The following is a 21,273-nucleotide window of genomic DNA, read 5'->3' as shown; positions in this document are numbered from 1 at the left end:
GGGTGGCTCATTGGTTAAGTGTCTGCCTTTGGCTCAGGTCATGAACTCAGGGTCCTGGGATCAACCCCTGCATCAATCTCCCTGCTCAGTGGGGAGCCTCCTTCTCCCTCTCCCCTCTGCTTGTGCTCTCTCTTGCTATCTCTTCCTTGCAAATAAGTACAGATCTTTAAAAAAAATTTTTGAAGTAGTATATTCATATATTACTTGAGTGATTAAAAGAAAACCAAAGTTTAATAACGTCTACATGATTTGTTTTTATGCACAGTGTCATTAGGTAGTGGTACATATTGAAGAGTGATAGTGATGGATAGTGGTTTTTTGAGATCTTCTGACTTTGTTGGCTATCTGTATTTTACGTGTACTGACATGTAACTGTTCATATGCTCTGGAAATACTTTTTAAAAATAACCCTGATTTGGGCACCTGGGTAGCTCAGTCATTTGAGTGTTGGACACTTGATTTCAGCTCAGGTCATGATCTCGGGGTAGTGAGATTGAGCCCCGGCCCTGGGGTCTGCACTCAGTGGGGAGTGTGCTAGGGATTCTCTACTTTGCCCTCTGCCTCTCCCTCTGCTTGCTCTCTTTCTCTCTAAAAGAAATACATCTTAAGAATACCCTGATTAGGGACGCCTGGGTGGCTCAGTTGGTTAAGCAGCTGCCTTCAGCTCAGGTCATGATCCCAGCATCCTGGGATTGTGTCCCATATCGAGCTCCTTGCTTGACAGGGAGCCTGCTTCTCCCTCGGCCTGTGCCTGCCATTCTGTCTGCCTGTGCTCGCTCTCTCTCCCTCTCTCTCTGATAAATAAATAAAATCTTTAAAGAAAAAAAAAAGAATACTCTGATTACAGGGGCATCTAGGTGGCTCAGTCAGTTAAATATGTGCCTTCAGCTTAGGTCATGATCTCGGGGTCTTGGGATCAAGCCCAGTGTTGGACTCCCAGCTCTGTGGGGAGTCTGCTTCTCCCTCTCTCTGCTGATTCTTGCTGTCTCTGTCTCTCTTTCTCAGATAAATAAAATCTTAATAAAAAAATGCCTTGGTTACAAATTGAGTTTCTTTTTTTTCTTTCTTTTTTTTTTTTTAAAGATTTCTTTATCTGGGGTGTCTGAGTGGCTCAGTCATTAAGCATCTGCCTTGGCTCAGGTCATGATCCCAGCATTGGGCTCCCTGCCCCGTGGGAACCTGCTTTTCCCTTTCCCACTCCCTCTGCTTGTGTTCCCTCTCTTGCTGTGTCTCTCTCTGTCAAATAAATGAATAAAATCTTAAAAAAAAAAAAAAAAGATTTATTTGAGAGAGAGCTTGTGCAAGCAGGAGGAGGGGTAGAGGGAGAAGTTGAGAATCCAAGCCAACTCCCTGCTGAATGTGGAGCCTGATGTGGGGCTTGATCTCATGATCCTGAGATCATGACCTGAGGCGAAACGAAGAGTCCAGTGCTCAAATGACTCGGCCACCCAGGGGCCCCAACAAACGGAGGGTATTTCTTAATCCTGTTCCTCAAAATTCACTCTGCCATTGTTTCAGAAATTTGTATTCTGAAATAGGATGTACATGGACTTAAATCTTCATCATTACAATCCCGAATGTGTATGTGCTAGCTTTTTAGCAAATGGAAGATGGTTACAGGCTAGAGCTGAACCCACACTCCCGTTATTGGTATTTTCTTGTCTCTTCTTTTTGTTTTCCTCTTTTTTTGTCCCTTGCTACAGTTTTTCTTAGATAGAACTATTTATATTTTTTACTATATAACTAAGCCTTACAAATGCATTTTTTCATAATTGCTTGTTAGTGATAAGCTATATATTGTGATTGAATCTATATGGGTTTTGTTTTGTTTTTAAAGTTTTATTTCTTCAGGTAATCTTTCTACCCAATGTGGGGCTTGAACCCACAACCTGGAGATAAGAGCTCCACACTCCACTAACTGAGCCAGCCAGGTGCCCCATATATATATATATTTTTAATTGTAAAATATACAGGAAGTAAAATTTACTGCTTTATTAACTTTTAATTGTGTAATTCAGTGGCGTGAAGTGCATTTACCATGTTGTGTCACTATGACAACCACCCATTTCCAACACTTTGTGATCAAATCTCCACAGATTTTATAGGATCGCTTTCTAGATTGTCTTACATCTTTAAGGCCGTATGTTTGTCTGCTGGTCATGGTTTTGTTCCCATCCTAGAGACTTCTAGCCATGTTGGTGAGGTGCATGTGCTCACATCTGTTAGGTATTTCTCTGGGGTGGGATGATCTCTTTGAAAAGTTGCATCAGTCTGCAATCAGAAAGTTGTGTGGACCACCTTGTCTGTGTACTGAGCTTTCCCAGTAGTTACAGAGAAAGTAAAATGTCCTGCATCCCCAAGGATTACAGTTAAGCCCCATGAAACACTAGTCTTTGGTTTTTTTTCTTTCTTTGCATTTGCTCTTCACGTTGGGGAAGCCAGGCTTCTATTTGGTGTTCTACTAACTTGGGCCCCACAGTCGCTGGAGATCTGATTTGTCACATTCAGTAGCTGCTTCTCTGAATCCCCATCTTAGTCCGTCTGTCTGAGGCCTGCAGCACTGAGGACTGGTCCTCCGTTTTGATGGCTTTCTTCTCCCTCCCCTTCTCTTGATGTCTCCAGGCTCTGTGCATTGGGTGCCCTCTGTCTGCTGCGGGAGTGGCCTTCTGAAGTGTCTTTTACCGCCAGAGTCCTCTTTGTCGGATGAATTCCAATTTTCTCTTTATTAGCTGCAGTTACTAATCAAACATTTATACTCTAGTATAAGCCCCCTGCTTCTAGTTTTTAATTACTATGAATAATGCTGTCATGATTATGTGGTCAATGTTTGAGCATATGTTATCATTTCTCTTGCATATATACTTAGGTTGGAATTGTTGGGTCATTTGGTGACTATACTTAAACTTCTAGGTATTACCAGACTGTTTTCCAAAGTGGTTGCACCATTTTACATTCCCATTAGTAATGTATGAGGGTTCAAATTGCTCTTCATTCGTGCCAGTGCTTGTTATTGTCTTTTTTTTTTTTTTTTTTTTTTTTTATTACAGTCATACTAGTCAGTGGGCATTGGCATTGCATTGCGCTTAATGGTGTCTTTAGAAGAGCAAAAGCTTTATATTTTGAACTCCAGTTTCTCAAATTTCTTTTATGGATCAGTCTGCAGGACACTGGCATCTGCGGAGTCTATCACTTGGGCTTCCTTGCCCTTTGTTTCTGCTTGGCTGTTTGAAGATATCAAACAGATCATGTTGTTCATTCTACCTCCACTTCTGTGCCTTGTCTCAGTTTTGACAGTGCCCACATTGTCCCAAGGCCAGAGCAACTGTTGGGCCTATGCCAGGACAAGGGTGATTGTGGCTTCCCATTCTTGCTAATTTCTTGAACCTCACTATCCTCTGTTGGTTTTCCTAGCCCAACTCACCTGTTCGTGTTATTTTTAGGTAGACATGGTTGATCATGTCATTTGACCTGTAGAATCCTGACTGACCCAGTTTGTACTGAAAAGCATTTCTGAGATGGGTTGGAATACTATGGCCTGTGAGCTAAATCTGGCCCACCACATGGTTTTTGTAGATAAAGCTTTATTGAAACACAGCCATGCCCATTTGGTTTTGTATTGTTTATGGCTGCTTTTGTGCTTCCAAAGCAGAGTTGAAGGGTTTGTGGGGTCTTGGCTCTGCAAAACCTAAAATATTTACTCTGTGGCCCTTCACAGAAAAAGTTCGCTGATCCTAGATTCTGTCGCATGTAAGTTAGCTCACAGAATCTCCAGGAGGGCCAGAAGCCACGGACAACCCAGTCAGGTGAAACGAGTCTGTTCGAGAATAGCTTCAACTTCCACCACTGACCATTCTTGCCACTTTTGATATTCTGGGATAGAACCAAAAGTTCCTCTAGGTCGGTCCTAGAAGCACTGAGTCCTGTACTTCTATGCCTGGTGTGAGAGGTCATCTGCCTGCAGAGGTAAAGCTACTTCACATTACTCTTATTTCTTTAGGTGTGCCTGTTTGATGGAACTGGGGTCACATATATGTGACCCCATATATATATATATGGGGATGGATACATATATATTGTGAGGGAGTCTGGGAAATTTTTTTTTTTTTAAAGATTTTTAAAATTTATTTGTCAGAGAGAGAGAGCACAGGCAGACGGAATGGCAGGCAGAGGCAGAGGGAGAAGCAGGCTCCCTGCTAAGCAAGGAGCCTGATGTGGGACTCGATCCTAGTACGCTAGGATCATGACCTGAGCTGAAGGCAGCTGCTTAACCAACTGAGCCACCCAGGTGTCCCGGGAAATTTTTTTTTTAAAGATTTTATTTTTAGGTAATGTCTACACCTAGTGTGGGGGCTCAAACTTATAACCTTGAGATCAGGAGTCATGTGCTCCACTGACTAAGCCATCCAGGCACCCGTGGGAAATGTTCTCTTTTGCTTTTTGCCCTTGGCAGTCAAGGAAAGCAAGTTAGAGAAAAATGTTGGAATGGTCATTTAGTCTTCATGCAGCATGGGAAGTTATCAGCCACTATTCGGTGCTTTTTGCTTTTAATACCTCGTTATAAAATTTAGTCTTATTTTCTTCTCATAAACACAAAGAAAAAAATCCCCTAAAATAGTTATGTCGGGGAAGTGACCCATGTCCTAGAAGATGGCAAGGATGACCTCTGCCACAATGCCATCAGTGCCCAGTGGTAAAAGCGCCTGTGTGGTAGCAGTGGTCGTCTGCTTACAAGTTCCCCAGAGGGATGCGATCCTTCTGTTGAGTGGCGGCAGATGAAGTGGGTTGTGTCCCGGCTAAGGAGCACAGGCCTATCGAGCTGTGTTTTACTCTAATCTTTACCGTGAGATTTTACTCTCCTCGCACGCTCACAAGTCAGCTCTCATGGTTTCATGGTGCTGATGAAGATAAACAGCAACTGGGTCAGACGCGGAGGATCATCAGAAGGACCGATCACTTCTCCCAGCCATGGTGGTGGTCGGAGTGTCAGCGTTTTTGTTCTGGTTCCCAATGTCCCAGTTCCCAGAAGGTGATATAAAGAAGGTCAGATGATACCTGTACATGAAATGATTTGCGTTTAGCCTTCTTCTCACATAGTGAATCTTTTATAATAGATTATCACGTCTCTGTGCTTTGCCGGAGAGTCGGACACTATCCTTCTCTTCTAGGGCTGTTGGCTATTGAAACACTTGTGCAAATATACTTTGAGACAAAAGGTAGTTGGAGGCTTGCTCATATAATGTGCAGAAATATTAAATACTCAAGGAAAGTTCTAGCTGACTTGAGTCCAGGACTCAGCTTGTTTTATAACAAGCAGTAGACAAACAAGTGCCCCTCCATCAGGAAGCAAGTAGTTCTAGAATAGTCACCCTGTGGCTGTTTGTTTTACTTAGTTGCGTAGCTTATGTGACCAGCCACAGAAACTGCTCAGGATCAAGGGGCGGTTTAGACTTTAACATTTGGAACACTTGGCAAGGCTGTTTGGGGTGATCGGATCCCATGGTGAACTGTCTGGTCGAAAAGTACGTAACGACCAATTATTTCTATCTTTGACTCTGAGAACCTCTCAGATAGGCCTGGCCATATTTTAATGAAATCGCTCTATCCAGTCTACTAACCTGGTTCTTCTCATTAAGAAGAATTAAGTTGGTGCTTATGGCAGTGATTGTATTTGAGATATTATTTCAAGTAATAGTTACTGATATTACAAAATATGGAGGCTTAAATAGGATGGCTTTCAAATGTTCTCTCACGTAACATCTCATAATTTTAGGTTAGGGTTGCCAGTGTATTTCCAAGGATGTCCAGGGGTTTTGGTTATTGCTCTGCCATCCCCTAGGGCATAGATAGACAGATTTTGCCAATAAAGACTCCAAGTAAAATATTTTATGTGGCTGTCCCAAGTACTCAGCTTTGCAGTTACAGCACAAAAAATGCCATAGGCAGTAAGTAGCTGTGCTCCCATGAAACTTCCTTGTACAAAAGCAGGCACTGGGCTGGATTTGGCCCTCATTGTAAGGGACTGCTGTCCCTTGTCTTAGGAAGTTGCTTTAGTTTGCGTTGTTGAACTTGGTTACTATAGCATCTGTGTTCCAGATTAAGGGAAGGAACATGGCCAAAACTCAGAAAAGATGCTTATGTTTAAGTTGTAGGGAATTCGCACTTTCTGATCCCAGTGACTCAAACTCTCAGTCTGATAAATCTTGTCTCTACGTGGGCAGTCATGTGCCGTGGGAGCAGGGAAATGAAAGTTTTTTGGGCACAGTAGTGGTCTGCCACAGTGGTACTATGTCTTTATTTTAAACTCCTTCGGAACGGAGGGGTGTAAACCCTTGTGTTCATTTAAAGTACATTGTAGGTCCATTCAGTTCCTCTTACTGGGAATCAACACTACAGGGATGACTTTTTTCTTTTTTTAAAGATTTTTTTTGAGAAAGATTGAGAGAAAGTGCATACAAGCAAAGAGGGGGCAAATGGAGAGGAAGAAGAACTCCTGCTGAGCAGGGAGCCTGACATGGGGCTCCATCCCAGGACCCCGGGATCATGACCTGAGCCGAAGGCAGCCCCCCAACGGGTGTCTTTTTTTTTTTTTTTTTAAGATTTTTATTTATTGGGGCGCCTGGGTTCCTCAGTGGGTTAAAGCCTGTGCCTTCGGCTCAGTTCATGATTTCAGGGTGCTGGGATTGAGCCCCGCATCGGGCTCCCTGTCTCTCTTGCCTGATTCTCTGCCTGCTTGTGATCTCTGTCAGTCAAATAAACAAAATCTTAAAAAAAAAAAAAAAGATTTTTATTTATTTATTTGAGAGAGATAGACAGTGAGAGAGAGCATGAGAGGTGAGAAGGTCAGAGGGAGAAGCAGACTCCCCATGGAGCTGGGAGCCCGATGTGGGACTTGATCCTGGGACTCTGGGATCCTGACCCAAGCCTAAGACAGTTGCTTAACCAACTGAGCCACCCAGGTGCCCTCACGGATGTCTTTTAAAAGCACTTACAACTTCGCATATCTCAGTCAAGACTAAAGTTTTTAGTAAATGGGTTTTTATTGGTGACATTAGTTGTTTAATATTTAGCAGTATGGATATTAGAAATGGATGCTTATTAAGACCTGGCGGTCTTACTATATTTCTCTTGTTAGTTTGCTTACTTATGCTCCCAGTGACCATTTCCAGCCCTTTTGATAATCTTCTTATACCACCCATGACTCCCCTTTAATTGTTCTTGTCTCTTGATTTACACACAAAATAGCAACTGACAAAACCAGAGCCTTTCATCTCTAACACAGATGTATAGATCTACCCGCACTTATGCCCGTTCTTGGCATCTTCCCAGCATGAAGAGGGAAAGACCGAGACTTGATCGCATCTCTGCTGCTTTCTCTGCATGGTGGCTCCAGAATGTCTTTGGAGAAGTCCTTCCAGGTGGCACAGTAGCTGGGGAGTGGGTGCTTTGGGAGCTTGTCTTTACCAGGTCTGTTTTTCCTTCTGTGCATCCTGTTAGTCTTTCCTGTCTGATTCTCCTTTATCCCCCCCCCCCCCCCTTTTTAAAGATTTTATTCATTTACTTAGCACATAAGTAGAGGAGAAGCAGATTCCTCGTTGAGCAGAGTTTACCCTTCCCCCCTCAGGGCTTGATCCCAGGACCCTGAAGATTCTGACCTGAGCCGAAGGCAGATGCTTAACCACCTGAGCCACCCAGGTGCCCCTCTTCATCTTTTTCCTTTGTAAATGCTGCCTGGTTGTGTGTGTGTGTGTGTGTACACACTCCACATCTACTTATTTCACTCATCTGTTGATGGACATCTAGGTTCTTTCCATAGTTTAGCTATCAACTATTGTTGATAGTGGTGTTAAAAACATAGGGTGCATGTGCCCCTTCGAGTCACGGTGTTGGTATCCTTTGGTTAAATACATAGTCATGCAGTTGCTGGGTAGGAGGGTAATGGAGGTCAATGGAGGGTAGCTCCATTTTCAACTTTTTGAGGAACCTCTGTACTGGGAAGACAGGCTTTTAGAAAACAGATTGAGAGTTTTGCAACTAGAAAAAACCTCTTCTCTTTCCCCCAAAACTTTTAATTTGTGTTTTTACCATTTTGAAAATTATATGTTATAACAGAAGAAAAGTAGTAAAGTTACTGACTCTGCCATCCAAAAATCATGAATAAATGTTTTATGTAAAACAAAGCTTTATAAGGTGGAATCAAAGCAAATGTAGTATTTATTGATTTTGAAATGAAAGCATTGCCTTTTTAGAAGGGAATGCTACACTGCTAATCTGTTGACATTTGTATAAGGCTCTTTAAATACTTGTGTAGAATAGAAAGGTTCCCCCCTTCCTTAGAAATAGGATTTTATTTGGTTTTTAAAAATGATTTTTCTGGGGGCGCCTGGGTGGCTCAGTGGGTTAAACCTCTGCCTTTGGCTCAGGTCATGATCCCACGGTCGAATCAGGCTCTCTGCTCAGCAGGGAGCCTGCTTCCTCCCCTCTCTCTGCCTGCCTCTCTGCCTACTTGTGATCTCTGTCTGTCAAATAAATAAATAAAATCTTTAAAAAAAAAGATTTTTCTGGGGGTGCCTGGCTGGCTCAGTTGGTATATGTATGACTCTTGGTCTCGGGGTGTGAGTTCACACCCCATGTTAGTTAGAGATTAGTAGAGATTAGTTTTAAAAAAATGTAAAAAAGGAAAAGATTTGTTTCCCTGGGTTTTCAAACTAAGATTGATATAGTTGGCATTCTTTTCTTTACCTTTTCAGTCTTCAAGGGTAACTTTTGCTTCTTGATAAAGAATTGGGTTAGATCTTGTGGATACTGAAGGCTGGACAGATTGTCTGAGGCATTACTATTCTAGGGCTAGGAACACGTCTAATCTATATTCTCTCATTCTGAAAGTGTTTCACGTTGTGTTGCGTTCTCACTGGATGATATCCCTGGGAAAACTCAAGTATTTATGAACATGGTAAAGAGTGCCTGCCTACCTGATGACAAATCTTGAGTGATAGGTTTCAAAAAACGCTCCCAGCATGAGGAAGTGTCTTCAAGGCTGGGTATCTTCCCCCTCTTTCTTAGAAAGAAAAACTTTCACTCAGATCTGGTCTAGTGTACTTTTTGACACAAGGTGCAATGTTTTTGACCAGGTAGAGTTGTTTTTTTTTTTTTTTAAAGCTTATCTGAGGCATCTGATGGGTTAATATGAAATTTTCCATTAACTCAGTTCTAAGATTCAGGCACTTTTTTTTTTTTTTTTTAATTTTCAGAATGCTTTTTTTTTTTTTTAATTTTTAAATTAAAAAAAAATAAACATATAATGTATTATTAGCCCCAGGGGTACAGGTCTGTGAATCGCCAGGTTTACACACTTCATAGCACTCACCATAGCATATACCCTTCCCAGTGTCCATAACCCCACCACCCTCTCCCGACCCTTTCCCCACAGCAACCCTCAGTTTGTTTTGTGAGATTAAGAGTCTATTATGGTTTGTCTCCCTCCTGATCCCATCTTGTTTCATTTATTCTTCTCCTACCCCCCCCCCCCAAACCCCCCATGTTGCTTCTCCACGTCCTCATATCAGGGAGATCATATGCTAGCTGTCTTTCTCCGATTGACTTACTTTGCTCAGCATAATGCCCTCTAGTTCCATCCACGTCGTCGCAGATGGCAAGATTTCATTTCTTTTGATGGCTGCATAGTATTCCATTGTGTATATATACCACATCTTCTTGATCCATTCACCTGTTGATGGACATCTAGGTTCTTTCCATAGTTTGGCTGCTGTGGACATTGCTGCTATAAACATTCGGGTGCACGTGCCCCTTCGGATCACTACGTTTGTATCTTTAGGGTAAATATGCAGTAGTGAGATTGCTGGGTCATAGGGTAGCTCTATTTTCAACTTTTTGAGGAACCTCCATGCTTTTTTCCAGAGTGGCTGCTCCAGCTTGCATTCCCACCAACAGTGTAGGAGGTTCCCCTTTCTCCGCATCCTCACCAGCATCTGTCATATCCTGACTTGTTAATTTTAGCCATTCTGACTGGTGTGAGGTGATACCTCATTGTGTTTTGATTTGTATTTCTCTGATGCTGAGTGATGTGGAGCATTTTTTCATGTATTTGTTGGCCATCTGGGTGTCGTCTTTGCAGAAATGTCTGTTCATATCCTTGTCAGGCATAATTTTTAACCTGTGTCCAAGTGTTTAAAGTCATTTGGAAAAAATGAATGCAGATGGTGATTTTTTTTTCATTTCTCTAAGTTGAAAAACATTTTGTTCTGTTAGATTCTTATTTGGGAAATAAAAACCAGGTTCAAGTAATTTTTTTCAATTTAAATAATAAATTAAAATAGAAAACTAAATGCTTGAGAAAATTATTGGAAAAATTTCTGAAGACCACTTCATACTTTAAATCTTTTTTCTTTTGGAAATTTGTAGCCAGCAATATCCTAGTTAATGGATGAGTTCAGTTTAACCTTTTCCATGATTGTTATATATTGTTGAAGTATAAAAAAAGGAATTGATATTTTTTAAGATGTTGAAATTCTTGAAACATAAATCCATCTGGTCAGTGTAAGCAGTGATAAGTGGCTCTTCAGAAGACCTCCTACATGGCTGAATGCAGTTGGTTTTTCTCTTAGTAATGCAGTAAAATCACTTCAGGCATTTAGTACAATAATAACAACAAAATTGAAGTTTGAGTTTCAAAAGTTTAAAAAATTTTTCTTTCTGATTGAGTCAGAAGTAAGTACCTCCTTGGGAACTAAGGCAGCAGAGGATTCTAGTTTTTTCTTTCAAATGGCCTTGCCCAGGATTTTTGCTCGTACTGAACCTGGGCTTCACTGTGGGTTTGTTGAGATGCTAGTGTAGCTTCTACCCCAAAGAAAGGTTTGTTTCCAGTCAGCTATTTATATTTATTTATTTAAAGATTTTAAAAATTTGTCAAAGAGCGAGCAGAAGCATGAAGAGCCGCAGGCAGAACAGGCATAGCAGTCAGAGGGAGAAGCCCAGTGCAGGCCTCGATCCTAGGATCCTGGGATTATGACTTGAGCCAAAGGCAGATGCTTAACCGACTGAGCCACCCAGGTGTTCCCAATCAGCCATTTAGAAACAGCATGTTTTGCCTTTTCTTTGTAAAGCCCATAAGCAGTTTTGACCTGCTTTTGACATTAATTTATTTGAATGTTTATTTGAATAATACTGATCATCTGCTAAAATATGTTAGGCTCTGAGCTAGATAGTCATGTGATAACAGGAAACATGTCTATTAAGATGTTAGTTATAAAACAAAGGGTTAAAAAATTATATATGCGATATGGTTGAAAAGTGTGTTTAGAAAAAACGACTGGGGTGCCTGGGAGGCTCAGTGAGTGAAAGCCTCTGCCTTCGGCTCAGGTCATGATCCCAGGGTCCTGGGATGGAGCCCCGCATCAGGCTCTCTGCTCAGCAGGGAGCCTGCTTCCTCCCTCTCTCTCTGCCTGCCTCTCTGCCTACTTGTGATCTCTTTCTCTGTCAAATAAATAAATAAAATCTTTTAAAAAAAAAAGACTAGAAGCAAGTAAGTCAAAATACTATTTAGAGTCTCCTCTTTTACTTTTTGATGCATGCTTATTAAAAGAATTTTGGACATAAAAATATATATACATATGTGTGTATATGTCTTTTAATTTCTTCCCATGCAACCTTCTGTTCCCGTATGTATTGCTAAGATTGGAGAATTTTTAATTTGGATAGACTTTTACCTCAAAGACAGTGGCTTAGTGGTCCCTATGTGGCTCACTTGGTTAAGCATCTGCTTTCTGCTCAGGTCATGATCCCCGGGCTGGGGATCGAGCCCTCCACTGGGCTCCCTGCTCAGCGGAGGCCTGCTTCTTCCTCTCCCTTTGCTGCTTCCCCTGCTTGTGCTCAGTCGTTCACTCTCTGTCAAGTAAATGCCATGTATGTGTATTTCTGAGTTAATAAGCTTTTAGCACATTACATTGTGCTGGGAGTGATTTTTGTTGTTGTTTAAAAAGCGATTTAAGGCATAATCTCTGTCTTGTAGGACCTTCTAATCTGGTAGAGGAGAGCTTCTGAATTGCAACAGACAGAATCTATAAAGCAGTCAGAATCACATTGCTAGGGAGGATGGAATTAAATGCCAGAATTTGCACTAAGGACTATCAGAGTTCAGATGAAAGGAGATTCATCTGATGCTGAAGTACCTGGGAACGACCCTTTGGCAGAAGTGAAACTTAAGGTGCATCTTTAATAGGTAGTACTTTGAGGAGGATAAAATACACAATAAATATGGATTTAACTTTACTTTATTCCCACCTGGCTAATGCATTCTTTTTAAAGGATTGCTCGGTGTTGAGTTTCTTTTTTATAGAGAAAACCCTACAGCCACAATACAATCACAGAGTTGTTAGTAATAGGGGCTGAACTGGGAAAGCACAGTAGAGGGAGGAGCATTCTGGTCTGAGAGGAGAAGAACCACTCGAGGTTGGAGGGCTGGCGGAAGCGAGGCAAAAATAATCACGAGGAGAGCCTTGCTTTGAACATGGGAATATTTAGGATCCCTTTGTGAGCCTGGCTGATTTTTCTTACGGGGACACTATTAAAGATATTTCAGAGTATGTGTATCTGAGTATTTTCTATTAGATATTGATGTATAAATCTCTTGGGCACAATATAATTTTTTACTTTACTGGAAAATATTGAATTGATAAATATAACTCTGAACTTTTTTCTAAAACATGACTTAACTGGTTGTATTTTTTTGTCAGTTTCATTTAAAGCAATGCTTCTTAATTCATGGCTGAAGAATAGAACTTAGCAATACCCAAAAGTATTTTCCATTTTAGACTTTTGTGGGGGAAGTGGGGTCATAAATGTCCAGGTAGATCTTGGTGCTCTAGTTTTTATGTCTGCCTTGTGAAATACGTTTAAACAGATTGGAAGTGCCTTAAACTGGAAAACTGGAAAACTGTTAGGGAAAGCCATTTCAAAGATATATGAATCCCTTTATCAGTTTTAAAAGAATAGTTTCTTTTGGAAATAAGTTACTCTTTTCAGTACTGAAGGCCTCACCTCAAGCAAAAATAGGTTTAAAACTTTGTACAGTGAGTAGTCTTAAAAATGTAGCATATATTTTAAAGTTTTGAGTAGACTTAGAGTTAATGCACATATCAGCTCTTCTATGAGTAAAAGTAAAAATGGATGAGGATCAAATGTGAGAGTATTTAAATGATTGTCAAGATTTTCTGGCTCGTTGATATTGAACTCTTTAGTTCTGGACTTTAATTTGTGCCTGGTGCTGACCTGATGCTGTGCAGGGACACTCACTGCATCCCTTCATTCAGTTTCTCTAATTATCCCCACTTCCTGGGGAGCTTGTTTAGAACTGGGCATGAGTGCTTGTTAGGAAAATATTGGGTTACTCTGGCTACATGTAACAGGGTAGTTTTTGATATAAGATTTATATGTAAATGAACTAAATAGGAGGCCAACGTTGTTTGCAGGGATTTTATTTAATCAAATTGGTAGAGAACATTACGGAAGTTATCTGGCTAGACAACGATTAGGCTTGTAATAAATGAAAGTCATGGTTAATAGAGTTCCTGAGCTGATATGTTACACTGTTCTTTTTTTTTTGTTTTTTTTTTATTTTTATTTTTTTTTTTTTTAAAGATTTTATTTATTTATCAGAGAGAGAGAGGGGGAGAGAGCGAACACAGGCAGACAGAATGGCAGGCAGAGGCAGAGGGAGAAGCAGGCTCCCCGCTGAGCAAGGAGCCCGATGTGGGACTCGATCCCAGGACGCTGGGATCATGACCTGAGCCAAAGGCAGCTGCTTAACCAACTGAGCCACCCAGGCGTCCTACACTGTTCTTTTTTAGTGCACTTTCAGAAAGGAGCTCTGACTACCTAAATGATAAAGGAAACAGTCACAAATGCAGTTTTTGTGTATTCACAAATGATGGGAGTTCTGTTTGCTGGGAGCATCAGTAACGCAGAGATTTGTCTCTTCAGGTTCATGTGAAAATGGCGGATGAGGCTGTCTGTGTTGGCCCAGCTCCCACCAGTCAAAGCTACCTCAACATGGATGCCATCATGGAAGCCATTAAGAAAACCAGGGCCCAAGCTGTGAGTCTGAATGAATCTATCTGCTGCAGCTGTTTCATATATAGTGAGCAGAAAGCTAGAGGTTGTATTCAGAAAAAAAAAGAAAGAAAAAAAAAAAAAAGAAAGAATGATTGAAAATGCTGTTGCAGTTAGTTCATGTCACATGAGTTAAATGTGGCCGAATTCGCTACTGGAAATCAAAGGCTTTGTAGCATCTGGCAGTGTTGGTCGCTGATCCTGCAGGTGGCTGTCGGATTCAGCTTTCACACCAGGGAGCAGTTTCAGTTCATTTCCAAATTTGTTAGGGGGGAAAAAAAAGAAGAAATCCCAATTAGTTTTGAGTATTAACCCTTTCGGTGCAATAAGGACATTAAAAAGAATCTGTGTTATAAAGAGGATCCGAAAGATTGTTTAAATTGTTTTAATCATTTAAAAATTACATATACGTGGTTGTTCTTCCAGAAATAAAAACTATGCAATTGGTAATTATTTTAGTTTGATAATGTCAGTAGAATACACTTAACATACATGGAGATAGCACTAATTCTTTCCCATCTCCAGTTCTGTTTGAATGGGGTGGAGTCCGGGGAATAAACTGATTTCTGACATGAGGAGTCGTGTTCTGTTGGTGCTGTGTGTGTGTGTATGTGTGTGTGTATGTGTGTGTATGTGTGTGTTTTAGATCAGAGACCTAATTACATATAATGTTGGAAAACTACGCAGAGTTATCTCTGAAATTGGTTGAAAACATCCAACACCAGCAATTAGCCTGGAGTGCTTCAATTAGTGTTCACATGTCTTGTGAAGGAAATGTTTTAGTAAGATACATGTTTAAATAAATAACTGAATTCATGAACGCATATTATAGATATTTACAGTTTATTATCAGAATTAATGAAGGTAAAGCTCTTTAACCCTTGAACGATAGCTTGTCAGAATACAATCTTTCGTTAAGTGTCTCTATAAAATGCATTTGGTGGAGTGAAATTTTCCTGTGATGCAGTTGTTTAAATTTTGTACCAGGTTCCTAAAGCTTAGTTCAGCATTTAAAAATCTCAGATGTGTAGCTACTTCTAGATTATGATATTGGCTCCTTGGAAATTTGGCTTTCTTTACAGTAGAATTGTTTTCCTGAAAGTATGTCCAATCTTGACTGATAATAGAGGGCCAAATTTGTTCAGCCAGTGTGTTAGGCCAGGACGATAGAACTTCTGTGATAGCAACATGGCTTGTGAGAGAAGATGGCATGAAGTGGTTGTGAATAGTTAAGTGGGCCAAGGAAAGAAAGAAGAGTACATGTTAGCAGCAAGAAATTCAGTATGTAAAGAAAAAGGAAACCAGATTTCAACTTTAGTTTTGACAAAAACTGCTCATTGGGTGGCTTGAGTGTTTCATGTCAGGAATAAAATACGTTAGTTGGCTTAGCCAGGTTTTTGGAAAGCAGCATTTCCCCGGACGGTAAAGAAAGAAGAATTAGGAGTGTTTAATCTATCTCACAAATGGTTTCTTTTAACCTTGTTCTTTGACCCTCCAGCCATTAGAAAATTTTCCGCGCTTGTGACCGAAATTAGCCTCAGAAAAAGTGGGGAGAGTTCAGGTTGTGTTGAAATAGATGTATGTAGGTGGACAGGCAGATTTATAGGTCAGTGGTCTCGATTATGATTGGGAGAAAGGTAGTGTACTGCAAGTGAGTTATTATATAGGTAGTTAATTGGAATTTGGATCTGTACTCCGGAATGTGTGTTGAACCTGTCAGTATGTAAGAGAAGGAACCTGACTCCAAGCCCTTGAAATATAAACACATGAGTATACTCTCTGTGTTGTTTATAAAAGTTTTGTGATAATGATAAAATTGAAAGTGCTTTTTGTTTTCATTTCTAAGGTACATCCAGGTTATGGATTCCTTTCAGAAAATAAAGAATTTGCCAAATATCTGGTAAGCGTCTAATGAACCAGAGTCTGTTAACTTATATTGCTTTTGTAAATGTGGGTAGTGATGGATTACAGGTTTTTAAAAATTTTTTATTTACTTGAGAGAGCGGAGAGCGAGAGAACGAGTCGGGGGAGGTTGGTGGACAGTGGGAGAGGGAGAAGCAGACTTCCTGCTGAGCAGGGAGCCTGACAAGATGCTCATCCCAAGATCCTGGGATCATGACCTGAGCTGAAGGCAGGTGCTGATTAACCCACTGAGCCCCCCAGGTGACCGTGAATTACAGAATTGTAATTGACTTGTCAATTCTCTGAAAATTATTTGTGAAAAGTGAAGAGTTTTTATTCTGTAACCCAGGTCTTCGCTTGAAGAATAAAAGTGGAAAAGTTATAAAATCATTTTTATACCTAAAGAATGACACCAAGTTTGTTATATATTATATGGACTTTTAGAAAATTCAATGCTTGAGTGCCTGGTCGGCTCAGTTGGTTAAGCATCTGCCTTTGGCTTAGGTGCGCATTAGGCTTGTTTCTCAGCGGGGAGCCTGCTTCTCCCTCTCCCGCTCCCCCTTTTGTGCCCTCTCTCTCTTTCTCTGTCAAATATATAAATAAAATCTTTTTTTTTTTTAAAGATTTTATTTATTTATTTGACAGAGAGAGATCACAAGTAGGCAGAGAGGCAGGCAGAGAGAGGAGGGGAGCAGGCCCCCCGCTGAGCAGAGAGCCTGATGCGGGACTCGATCCCAGGACCCTAGGATCATGACCTGAGGACATGACTGAGCCACCCAGGCACCCCTATAAATAAAATCTTTAAAAAATATAAACATAAACATGAAAGTTAGCTCTTCAGTAGCTAACTATGTCAAGGAGTCTGGTGATTTATTATTATACAAGAACATTATTTCTCTTTTCATTGCATATTGTGGCATTTAAGGTTAAGTCTTACTACTTTCTCTATTTTGGGAAAAGATGTATGTATGATCTGGGTCTCTTTTAGATATTACTACCGTGACCAGATGAGTTGAACTGATTTCCCAGGTGTATTTATAAATACATTCAAGATGGTACTGATACCTTAGTTTTCTGGTGCTAAAATAGGATTTTTTGAATACTTCGAGGAGCGGATTTCAGTTATCCCAGGTGGTATCTTAATTTATTATTCTAATATGTTATACTTTGTTTCTGTGAAATGCTTGTGTTTTGTTCTTTCACGGATTTAAAATTATTTATGAATGTACTTTTCTAGATGACATTTCCACTTAAAAGCCATAAATTTAATTTGGACAGTTTTTAAGAACTAAGAGTTCTAGTTTAGAATGATCTATTTTAACCTATTGAAAGATTTAAAACTAGGGCCTAAAGATTAAACTGAGGCCTACAGAAACTGTGATGTAAGGTGACATACATGGCTAATGGTAACAAGTCTGGAGAGGGCAGATTATGTAGAAGCAGCCAAAGGTCCAGATTTAGCAGATTGTGTGTAGTATAGTCACATTTTCCCATGGACATTCTTTTTTGTTACCATCTTGTTCGAAATTTTGGCTGAGTTCTGTCACTCATTATGTCAGAAAGTGATTTGAATATAACATATACAAATGTGCCTGTACAATATAATGTACTAAATTTAAGTTGTAGAGATGAGGCGTCTCTAAACCATGACCCATGAGCCAAATGTAGCCTGCCACCTGTTTTTTGTAAGTTATATTTTATTGGCATGAAGTCAAGCTCTTTCATTTATGTGTTGTCTGTGGATGTTTTTGCTCTGTAAAGCAGAATGGTGTAGCTATAGCAGAGACTGAATAACCTGCAAAGCCTAAAGTATTTACTGAGTGGCCCTTTTGTAGTAAATATTGACCAATACCTGATATTGATGAATATTTAGGTCTCAGAGAAGTTAAAGGACAGGCCATTATGTTCATTCATGAATTCATTTAATCATTAAAAAATGATTATTTGGTATCTTTGTTTAAGGTATCCGAGGAGGATATAAAAATGAATCAGATATGTGCCCTGCCCATATTCACAGTCAAGTCAAATAATTCAAGTACACAAATGACTTCAGGGAAGAAAATATTACAAAGAAGTTCACATTCTCCTTAAATGAAGATTATTTCCTGTAGGAAGATTGTAGATTCACAGTCATGTGAATGACTGCCTTCCTTTCTCATGAATTTTCTTTCTGATCTCCTCTTCCCCATTTCCCTTTCAAGTCCAGAACAGTATGCAACTCTGATTTTATCTATGTGGGCTGTGATCATGGTAACTCACAGAGGTGTTTTGTGCATGACTGTTGAAATTTATTTATATTATGGCTTAAGAATGTTGAGAAATAGGAGGGGGTTTTTGAGTAGATGAAGCCTTGGACTCTTAATTTTGGCTCAGGTCATGATCTCTGGCTTCTGAGACTGAGCCCTGCCTCCGGCTCCCAGTCTGACATGGAGCCTGCTTAAGAGTCTCTTTACCTCTCACTTTCTGCCCCTTCTCTTCCCTTCTCCCTTTGCTGTCACCACTGCCTCTCCTGCCCCTGCCCCCGCATGCTCGCTCTCTCTCTTTCTCTCTCTCAAAAGAAAAGAAAAGAAAAGAAAAGAAAGTTGAGAAATGTTACCACTAGTATGTTTTGTAGATAGTTTTAACTACGCATGTTTTCTTAATGTTAGTAGAATTCACATTTTAGACACAGATCTCTGACTTTATTATGTTAAAGTTAAAAATTTTCAGGGATGTAAAATCTTAAAGTTAAGCCCCATGTATACATTGAAAGAGAAGGTTTCCTTCATCTGTGCAACTCTGACCCCAACCCCCACTGAATTCCCTGGAGGCTGCCACTGTACCCTTGCACCCCTGTTTATATCCTTCTGGAGTGAGTGAGTGTGTGGGTTAGTATTTTGCTGTAGATTGTTATGTACGGGACTCCTCATTTGCTGAAGTCGGATTTTGTTTATAGGAAAAGAAGTGGCACTGAACGTTTCTTGCTTCCTCCAGGCTCTTAAAAATAGGTGTGGTGAATACTAACCTTCACATAACACTAGCATCATTCTTACTTTATCTTCCTGACAATCTGTGATGGTAAGTATTACCATCCTCGGTGTTAAGAAGAGAGAATAATCTCAGTAGTAAAGGCTTTGCTTGGTGTCACATGGCTAGTAAAGACAGTATAGTTTCTAACAGAAGTTAGAAATTCCCAGCTCAGTAAATGTTCCAAACTGCTTCAAAGATGAATTGAAACTAGACCAAGTTATTAGTGTTTTCTGTTTTTGTTTTTTGAAATGATAGCTTTGGCCGGTGCCTATTTTTGCTCTTGGAGGCTTTTCTCTTCTCGCTCATTCTTTCCCCCCATTGGTGCACCATATTTAAGGTCTAAAAACAATTATTTTTGTTTTTCTGATCTTTTGCTCTTGGACACCAGTGAAAGTAACTGTCTGCACTTGGATTTGCTGACTTTATAAGTAAACTTCTTTTAAAAAAAGAGTTTATTTATTTATTTGACAGGGAGAGAGACCATGAGAGAGGGAACAGAAGTGGGGGAGTAGGAGAGGGAGAAGCAGGATTCCTTCTGAGCAGAGAGCCAAGATGCGGGGCGTGATCCTGGGACTCCAGGATCGTGACCTGAGCCAAAGGCAGATGCTTAAGGAATGAGCCCCCCAGGAAACCCCCACAGGAGCCCCCTGACTTTACAAGTAAAGTAATTGAGTGAGCTGGTAGAGCTGTGCAGTGGTCATTGATACCTTTTACTGCTCTATGGTGTATTTACTTTGAATTAATTAATCTGGTTTCCATGGATTTAGAGGAAAAAGTTAGTGACTCTTTCCTTCTGACAGTTTTATAATATATTTATAATTGTGACTCTTAAATGTTATGTTCAGGAGCATTTATGAAAACATATGCAAGTAAGTTCATAAAACCCTTATAACAGAATGTCCTTTGAAATGTTTGGGAATATGTTTCTTTTCCTGCATGTCGGATTAGAGGTTACCTTCCAGAATATTTGTTGAAGAATTTGAAGGTGATGTTGAGCAGAAATGTTCTAACATGGATACCTGAAAAGGAGAACTCTTCCTTTATTTCTAGGGAGATTTTTTAAGGGCATAGACAAGGCAAATACATTTAGGATTGTGAGGTTTTTGGTGACTTCAATAGGAAGATTAAGAATATGGGATTTTCTACCCTTTGCTTAAAGTTAAAATAACTTGGATATTATACTCAAGCTTTCCTTTTCTCACTCCTTACTGTCCCCAGCACTTACTAGCACAGTCTGTAATCAGAGTTAGAATGCTTGCTCTGCCATTTTGTAGCTGTAAGATCTTCGACAAGTTGCTTAATATTTAACTCCAGAGTCTCTTAAGTGTCTTCCGCTGGCAGTATGCATGATATGCACTTCTCCGTCTGACTCCTTATATTGAAAACATGTCTTTTGTAGCCAGCTTATAGGTGGGTTGTACTTTTAAATCATTCTCCTAATCTGTATCTTTAATTGTAAGTGTTTAGTCTATTATGTTTTTTGGTTTGCCTTATTTTCTTTAATAACAGCTTTACTGAAATACAATTCCCATGTCCTAATAGTCACCCTTTTGTGATAAGCAGTTCAGTGTTTTTATTGTCATGGATTTGTATACCCTCATCAGTATGCAATTTCACTAAGATCTGTTAACATTTAATATATTAGTGATGTGACTGGGTTTGTGGCTACCATTCTGTTTTCTTTTTCTGTCTTACTTGGATTATCTTAATTTTTGGAATTTAAATTTATCTATGAAGTCCTTTTTATAGTTGTTTTTCCTAGGTACTGCAGTATGCATCCTTAACTTTTCATGGCCTATTTAGAGTTAATGTTACACCATGTCAGGGGCGTCTGGGTGGCTCAGTCAGTTAAGCGTCTGCCTTCTACTCAGGTCGTGATTCCAGAGCCTGGGATTGAGCCCTGCATTGGCTCTCTGCTCCGTGGGGAGCCTGCTTCTTCCTCTCCCTCTGCTGCTCCTCCTGCTTGTTTTCTTTTGCTCTCTGTCAAATAAAGAAATAAAATCTTTAAAAAAAAAATCATACTGTTTTAGGTAAAATGTAGAAATGTTAATATTGTATAGTTCCCAGTCGCTGTCTTCTGTCAGCATTCTCTGTGCTACTGTTGTCATATGTATTTATTTCATTAGCATATATTACACATTCCATCAGGAAAATGTCATAATTTTTACTTTAAACATGTTTGAGGACATTTCCTTCATTAATGACCCAAATATCAGCCTTTTGAAATTAAGATTGATT

At 40.0% G+C, this 21,273-nt stretch overlaps 1 protein-coding gene across 2 annotated transcripts in view; it reads left to right on the top strand.

The window, feature by feature from the left end:
* Positions 1–21,273, top strand: part of PCCA (propionyl-CoA carboxylase subunit alpha) — a 414,664-nt gene that overhangs the window by 69,290 nt on the left and 324,101 nt on the right. For both annotated transcript variants that reach the window (XM_059143714.1, XM_059143713.1), the window contains 2 exons: positions 13,996–14,109; positions 15,971–16,024. In XM_059143714.1, the coding sequence (XP_058999697.1) occupies positions 13,996–14,109; positions 15,971–16,024 (168 nt within the window). The remainder of the gene's footprint in view (positions 1–13,995; positions 14,110–15,970; positions 16,025–21,273) is intronic.

The sequence above is a fragment of the Mustela lutreola genome, chromosome 13 (assembly GCF_030435805.1).
Source record: "Mustela lutreola isolate mMusLut2 chromosome 13, mMusLut2.pri, whole genome shotgun sequence".
Classification (NCBI taxonomy): domain Eukaryota; kingdom Metazoa; phylum Chordata; class Mammalia; order Carnivora; family Mustelidae; genus Mustela; species Mustela lutreola.
This window is presented reverse-complemented; position numbering and strand designations above follow the sequence as displayed.